Source organism: Chlorella variabilis (genome assembly GCF_000147415.1).
Source record: "Chlorella variabilis unplaced genomic scaffold CHLNCscaffold_17, whole genome shotgun sequence".
Lineage (NCBI taxonomy): Eukaryota > Viridiplantae > Chlorophyta > Trebouxiophyceae > Chlorellales > Chlorellaceae > Chlorella > Chlorella variabilis.
Genome location: NW_005435071.1, coordinates 473,764 through 480,740, shown reverse-complemented (window position 1 = coordinate 480,740; position 6,977 = coordinate 473,764). Strand labels below are relative to the sequence as shown.

Here is a 6,977-nt window from a genome sequence, read left to right as displayed (position 1 = left end):
GGGCGGGGGGTGAAAGGAGGCTCAGTGCTGTGCCTTCCTACGGCCCCGGCACGCCCCCTGCTCCCACCCCCACCCCCGCCCCCGCATTGCAGTGTATGTTGACTGCAGCCCCACCCGCGCTGACGATCATGAGTACGGCATCACTCGCTATGGCAAGGTGGGGCCCGGGGGCGGTGTGTGTGTGTGTGTGTGTGCGTGCGTGTATACAGCGAGAGTGTGCTGATGGGGTCGCGGTGGGGGCGGGATTGGTGGGCAGGTGGGTTCAGCCACCGCCAGCTGCGGCTGAGCAGCGGCTCAAGCAAGCGCGCGCTGTCAGCAGCAGGGCCGTTGGCGGGCGAGGGAGCCAGCACCCAGGCTTTTGTTGCCAGCGCTGATGTGGTGCTGAAGCGTCACGATGGCACTGAGGGGCATGCCGCCCTTCCCCCATCCTTTCTTACGACAGGTTTCGTTTGTAGATCTGGCCGGCAGCGAGCGGCTGCGCGACAGCAAGTCTGCGGGGGAGACGCTCAAGGAGACCACCACCATCAACCGCTCGCTGTTCATGCTGGGCAAGGTCATCGCGGCGCTGGCGGATGGCGCGCAGGTGGGCGACGCGCCGCCTGCTGCAGCAGCGGATCAAGCCGGCTCTCAGCATCATCTAAACTGTGAAGATTTCATATGGATCTGCAAACGCCATGCCTCAGCCATGCACGTTGCTCGGCTATGAGGTGGCACCCAGCGCGCGGCGGCGCGCCCTGCGCTGTGCACATGACCATGCTGATGCGGGTGCGGCGGTACGGCCCCCTGGGGGAGTGCAGGGGGCGCGCGTGCCGTACCGCGAGAGCAAGCTCACCAAGCTGCTGATGGACAGCCTGGGCGGCTCCTCCCTCTCCCTGCTCATCGCCTGCTGCTCGCCTTCAGGTGCGGGCCGGTGGGGGGTGGGTGGGGTGGGGGGCTGAGCCAGACCCTGTCGAAGCTGAGCCGCCCATCACAGTGCTGCACACCACCTTACCTCATCTCACCTGAGCTGACCTGAGCTGAGCTGGCCTGCCCTCCCCGTGTCGCCCTGCTCTGGGCCTGCCCCGTGCAGCTGCCCACGCCGAGGAGACGCTGAGCACGCTGAGCTACGCCGCGCGCGCCAAGAACATCAGGAACCAGCCAGCGGTGCAGGTGGGGGCGCCTGCTGCAGCGGCGCGGCCGGCGTCTGGCGCGATTGAGGGGAGGCTGCTGGCCTGCACGCCCAGCCCGTGTCGCACCCTCCATCCCATCCCATACACACACACAGATGCACCTCTATCCATGGGCATCTTTCTTCCTGCAGTTGGATCCCGACCAGGCCGCCCTGTCTGCGCTGAAGCGGGAGGTCAAGCTGCTGCGGACAGAGAACACATACCTGCGGGAGCAGCTGTTCCAGGCCAACCTGCCGCGCGGCCAGCCCGCCGCCGGCGCCTCCGCCTCGCTACCCGCCTCGACGGCCGCCTCTCGCCTGCCCTCCAGCCACGGCCAGCCCGGCACGCTCGGCGGCGGGCAGCTGCCGCTGCCGCTGGCGCCGTTTGCAGTGCCCGGGGGAGGCTCGGCCGTAGTCGCCGGCAGCCGGCCGGAATCGGGGACGGCGGCCGGCGCTGCTGCAGGCGCCGGGCTGGGGCCCTCCCCAAGCCCAGAGGACCTCATGCGGCGCCTGCTGGAGACTCAGCGCATGCTGGTGCAGTTCAGCCGTGAGAACGATCGGCTGGCTGGTGAGAATGGGCGGCTGCGCAACGGCAGGGCGCTTGTGTCAAACGACTACAAGGGTGAGTGAGCTGGCCAGAGGGCATGAGGGCATGAGGGCAGGATACAGGAGGGCAGGGGAGCCAAGGGAGGCAGCTGTGGCCGGCGGCAACGGAACTAGTGGCTGTCTGCATCGGGCGCATGTAGGAGGGGGCTATGGGAGCGGGGTGATACCCCATCGCGTGTGCATGCTGTGCCCGGTGAAATCGCGCTGTGCCGTGCCCGTCGGCTGCCTGCAGGAGCTCTGGATGAGGTGGACTGGCTGCGCGGCAAGTTGGAGTCACTGGAAAGCGCCTTGCTGGCGGGCTCCTGTGACTCCGGCCTGCTGGCTGCACTGGATGCCGCCGGCACAGCGGGGCCAGAGGTGCTGGAAGTGGCAAAGGCGGCAGTGGTGGGAGCTGGTGGCGGCAGCGAGAGCCAGCAGCCCGCTGCCCCAGGGTCAGCAGGAGGGGATGGGGAACAGCAGCAGGAGGGGCCGCCTGAGGGCCACGTGCCGAACGGCGGCAGCATGTTAGGCGGCAGCATGGAGCCCTTGGCCAGCCAGCTGGCGGCGGCGGGCCAGTTGGCTATGGCTGCTGCCGACCAGGCAGTGACGGAGGCCGCCGCTGTGGCGGCGGCGCTCACACTGGCAGTGACCATGCCTCGTCAGCAGGCAGGGATGATGGAAGCACCGACGGATCTGGGCCCGGCAGGCAATGATGTGGTAGCTGCAGCACCCCCAGCAGTAGGCGGTCAGCAGCCAGAGTTCATTGTGGACAGCCAGGGGCAGCAGCCGGCGCCGGTTCCGTCGCGGAGGATGGCAGCACCGCAAGGTGGCGAGGTCCCGGAGGGTGGCGAGCTGCCTGTTGAAGGGCTCCTTGTGGCAGCTGGCGAAATATCTACTACTGAAGCCACGGCAGCGGCCTCTTCAGAGCTTGATGCTGCCACCGTGACGCGCGAGGCGTCAGCGAGCGAGCTTGACGCTTCGCTGATGGAGCCTGCCAGCGGCGCTTCCGATCCCAGACGGGCAGCACCATTTGGGGATCCCGAGCTGGATGCACCCGGTGTGATTGCGACCGTCACCGTGGCGGGGCCGCCCTCCGGCAAGGGCGCGGTCCCTGTCCCTGCTTCTGTCATTGTCGATGCCTGTGCAGACGTGGCAGGCAGCTAGGCATTCCCAGCTGCAACAAGGGCCGGAGTGTGTATAGTTTATTTAATGTCAAATTGTGAACTACCACAACCTGCGATGGAATATGGCAACACCCAAGAAGTCGAGGAGGCACATTAGACCCGCTGCGTTGCGGGCGGCCCAGCCACATGGGGCAGCCTGCCCACCTATCCCTGCCACACATCCCTTGCGAATGTGTTTTGCCGTTTTACAAGAGATGCACTTTCCAGCGACACTGCCACTCACAGCAAGTGGAGCAGCGGGCATGCAGGCATTACTGTGCTGGATGCGCTTTTGCGGCGCTGTGCTGTACGAGCATAGCAGATGGGAGGGGGGAATAAGGGTACTGGGACGAAATAAGCAATGCAAAAACGCGGTGCTAGGCGGCGCCGCCAAGCCGAGCTGACTGACTGCAACCCTATCTGGGCAGGCCAAGCGGCCATCGCGGCCAACCCGATGCCGTGTGTCATCTTGGTGTGTCTAAGCTGGCTTGCTGCTGCTGCTGCTGCTGCTGCTGTTCTTCCGTGATCTACAGTGGTAGGCAGTGGCTGCTCCTTTTGCTCTACCACAGCCTTGCTCTACCACTCCCGGCACTCGCTGGCCTTGCAGAAAGCCTGGAAGCCGCCCGAGGCAGCGGACAGCCCTTCAATGTCGAAGCTGCAGAGCGCCTCGGGCCAGCCCTCCTCACACGCCAGGTTGGTCTTGCCCCTGCAGCAAGCAGGGTGTGGCACACATCCGGTGGAAGGGGGATGCCAAGCCGGGGGGGGCAAGCCTGCTCAATCCCCCCACACCACGAGTGCAATACCACCTGGCAGGTGGCTGGCCTCTCGCATGGTTGCTGGCGGCCCTCCTGCCACACAGGCTGCTTCCCACTGCCACCCCCACCCCCACACCATACACGCCCATCCCCCAGCTCACTCACGTCAGCCGCTCCAGCATGTATCCCAGGCTGACCCCGTTGACGGTTGGACAGGCAGCATCACACGAGCACTTGGTGTAGCCGCAGAAGACGGCTGCGGGGGTGGGGAGCTTGGGTTGGTTGGGCACAAGCACCAGTGGCAAGGCAGGCAGAGCAGGCAGAGGCAAGGGAGGGCCAAAACGGCAGTTGGCCGCAGCAAGCGTGGTGGCCCGCATGCGCTCCTCCCTCTCTTCCTCATGCCTGCCTGCCTGCCCACAACACGCAGCAGGGCACGGCGGAATGATGCGCAAAACATCCATACAGAGGGCCTCACCATAACCGTCAAAGGTGCAGTCCAGGCCGCTGCAGGTGAGCGGGGAGTCGCCCAGCGCAAAGTGCACGTCGCATTTCTTGATCTCGGCGTCGCAGTGGGCGGACACCTTGGTCACGGTGCTGGCGTAGTCTGTGCCCTGCATGGGGCAGGCAGGCGCAAGCAGGGGGCGTTGGTGCATGGCTGCGGCTGCAGCAGCAAGAGGTGCGCAGATCGCGGCAGAAGGGAGACCGCCGCCGGCCAGCAGCGGCGCCCCGCTTGCACTGGTGGGCCAGCCGACGGGCCAGCGACGGCGCAAGGAGGGGGCCGCAGGGGGGGGCAGCCAGCGTGTGGGGCAGAGCGCAAGCCAGGGCAGCGGCGAGCGGCGGTGGCCGGGCTAATGGCGGCAGCGGCAGCGGTAGCAGCGGCACTCTTGCCTCTGTGGTGCAATCGTACGACTTGGCTGTGGAGCCCTCCGCCCAGGTGTGGTTGCTGTAGCACCAGCCGCTGTACGACTCAGTCAGGTTGGCGCATGCCTCGTCGCCAAGCGTGGTGCCGCCCGCGCACATGCCACAGTCAGGGCCCTCCAGGCCAGCCGGGCAGAGCGTGTCCTGCGCCCGCGCCACCGTGGCGCCCGCCGCCAGCAGCACCAGGCACAGCACCAGCGCCTGCATTGATGGGAGGAGAGGAGAGGCACAGGGGTGGTGAGCAGGTGCTGCCGAACCGGGGGCTAGCCGCCAGGCACCGCCAGGCGGAGGCAGGTGGCAGCAAGTGGCGCTCAGCAGCCACGGCGGAGCGTCGCGGTGGGACTGCGAAAGGCCGGCAACAAATCACACACGAGGCCTGGGCGTTGGGCAATCGCCTGCCCATGGCGCGGGCCCAAACCGCCAGGCCCCGCCCCGACACGTGCATGTGGTGGGTAAAGCGATCTCCGTGCCTATACGGTCGAAGAAGCTGATACAGGGCGCCGAGCAGCCCCGTGATCTGGTGGAGACATTGCTCAACAAACCCTCACCTTGCTCATTATCGACTGGGAACCTTGCTCAAGAGTTGTATGCTTCTGTCGAGGATCGTTGGAATTGCTTAGGGGTGCGGGGAGGCCCGGTCTGCAGTGAAGAGCCATGGCTAGCCACTCGGGCGGCAGCTGGCGCCGGCGGGCAGGCGCGCCCCTCATGGGCTTCATAGACGGTTCGATTGGCGCAACGAAGCAGATCAACCCGACGGTGAGCCTTAAACTTCACCAGGTGAGGCTTGGCAGTGGCCTGGCGGCCCTTGCCTGAGAACCTTCTGCTCATCAGCAGGCTCTAGTGCGCCCAGTCACTGGTGTTGAAAGTGTTCACTGCATTTGCACGGTCAACGCATCGCAATGCACCACCCGCCGGCGCAATGCACCACCCGCCGCCGGCCGCCGGCGCCCCACGGTCCACCCGCTGTGCACCTGCAGGAGTACTCCAGCAGCCTCCAGCCCAACTCAGCTGTTTGCTGCGCCTCTTCCACCTCCTTCACCCTCAAACTTCCGTCCAAGAACCTCCATGGCTCCCGTGGTGGTGCTGGGCGCCGGCGGTCGCACGGGCGCCGAGTGCGTCAGCGTGCTGGAGCAGCGGGGCACCCCAGTGCGGGCGGTGGTGCGTGACCCAGCCAAGTATCGCGACACGCTGGGCAACCGCAAGGGCGTGGAAGTGGTGGCAGGCGACGTGGGCGACATGCAGGTGCGCAGGGGAGAGCAGGGGTGACTGGTTCTGCGGTTACCGCGGTCTGTCTGCCAGCAGCCTGTCTGGGCTGCTGACTGGGCCCAAGCGCTAAGCATTCCGTTGATATTGCCTGCCTGCCCCCGCGCCCCGATGCCCGCAGTCGCTGCGCGAGGTGGTGCGGGGCGCCTCCAGCGTCATCTATGCCGCCAGCGGCAGCAGCTACTGGGCCGCAAAAGCCGTCGACCGCGATGTGAGTGTGGCCGGGGCTGGCGCTGTACGAGCGCATGGTGGGGGTTTGGGCGGCGGTAAAGTTGGCGGCTGGCCCAGGGGTAAGGCGAGCAGGCCGCCACGCGCTGCTGTGCGACTTCTTGGCTCTCGCCCGGCTGGCTGGTGCAGGGGGTTGCCAATGTGGCAGAGGCGGCCAAGGAGGCGGGCGGCAAGCATGTGGTGCTGGTGTCATCCTGCCTGGTCAGCCCCCACAACCGGTGGAACCCCATCCGCCTCCTGCTGAACAGCGCTCGGTGGGGTTTGATGGATGCCAAGTACGAAGGTACGTGGCGGTGTTGGTGTACTGCTGGTATGTACCGCTGGTGGAGGGTGAAGCATGGCATGCCGGCATTTGGCAAATGGAGGGCAGGGGTGGGCCTGCCGCTCTGCCCTCCTTCTTCCCTCTGCCGGCTGCCTGCCCATCCGTGGCCGCCGCCCATCCCGCTGCTGCCCGCGGCCCCGGCCGTGTAGGGGAGGAGAGGCTGCGGCGCAGCGGCGTTCCTTACACGGTGGTGCGTCCGGGTGGGCTGGTGAACGAGCCGGCGGGGCAGGCGCAGCTGGTGGTGGCGCAGGTGCGGGCGGGGATGAACGGCACAGTGGTGTGTGTGAGAGTGCAAGTTGCAATGGGTGGGAGCGGGGATATGGGGTTGTAGCGGGCCACCCCGCCTGCAGCCGAGCTGGCTGTCTCTCGATCCCACAGGGCGACAACCAGAGCGGCAGAGTGAGCCGAGCCGACGTGGCGGCGGTGTGCGTGGCGGCGCTTACGGGTGCGTGTGGAGGCGGTCCTGGGGCCCGCAAGCAGCCCACGGACACGCTCCCGTTCTGCACCCGTCTGGGCGCTGTTGCAGCGATGCCTCCCTGGTCTGCTGACAGTCGTGATGCCCCCCCCCCCCCCCCCCCCGGGTTTGGGGGGGCTAC

General features: G+C 66.9%; 3 protein-coding genes across 3 annotated transcripts in view; 2 read left to right on the top strand and 1 right to left on the bottom strand.

Annotated features, from left to right (window-relative positions):
* The window catches only part of CHLNCDRAFT_136717 (hypothetical protein), a gene marked incomplete at both ends in the record, with an annotated part of 6,126 nt that extends 3,230 nt beyond the window's left edge, over positions 1 to 2,896 (top strand). Inside the window, 6 exons of the mRNA XM_005845605.1 lie at positions 93 to 157; positions 443 to 583; positions 798 to 900; positions 1,070 to 1,149; positions 1,301 to 1,769; positions 1,986 to 2,896. Of these exons, the coding sequence (XP_005845667.1) occupies positions 93 to 157; positions 443 to 583; positions 798 to 900; positions 1,070 to 1,149; positions 1,301 to 1,769; positions 1,986 to 2,896 (1,769 nt within the window). The remainder of the gene's footprint in view (positions 1 to 92; positions 158 to 442; positions 584 to 797; positions 901 to 1,069; positions 1,150 to 1,300; positions 1,770 to 1,985) is intronic.
* Positions 2,897 to 3,088: 192 nt separating this feature from the next.
* On the bottom strand, positions 3,089 to 5,167 carry CHLNCDRAFT_58530 (hypothetical protein). The gene is made up of 5 exons (XM_005845495.1): positions 5,117 to 5,167; positions 4,533 to 4,769; positions 4,126 to 4,261; positions 3,816 to 3,906; positions 3,089 to 3,601 (listed from the first exon to the last, which is right to left on the bottom strand). Exons 1-5 carry the CDS (start codon positions 5,123 to 5,125, stop codon positions 3,472 to 3,474), a joined length of 603 nt encoding a protein of 200 aa, XP_005845557.1. The 5' UTR covers positions 5,126 to 5,167; the 3' UTR covers positions 3,089 to 3,471.
* A 466-nt stretch (positions 5,168 to 5,633) lies between these two features.
* CHLNCDRAFT_53733 (hypothetical protein) overlaps positions 5,634 to 6,977 on the top strand; it is a gene marked incomplete at both ends in the record, with an annotated part of 1,555 nt that continues 211 nt past the window's right edge. Inside the window, 5 exons of the mRNA XM_005845604.1 lie at positions 5,634 to 5,810; positions 5,953 to 6,042; positions 6,189 to 6,342; positions 6,531 to 6,631; positions 6,760 to 6,826. Coding sequence (XP_005845666.1) covers positions 5,634 to 5,810; positions 5,953 to 6,042; positions 6,189 to 6,342; positions 6,531 to 6,631; positions 6,760 to 6,826 — 589 coding nt within the window. The remainder of the gene's footprint in view (positions 5,811 to 5,952; positions 6,043 to 6,188; positions 6,343 to 6,530; positions 6,632 to 6,759; positions 6,827 to 6,977) is intronic.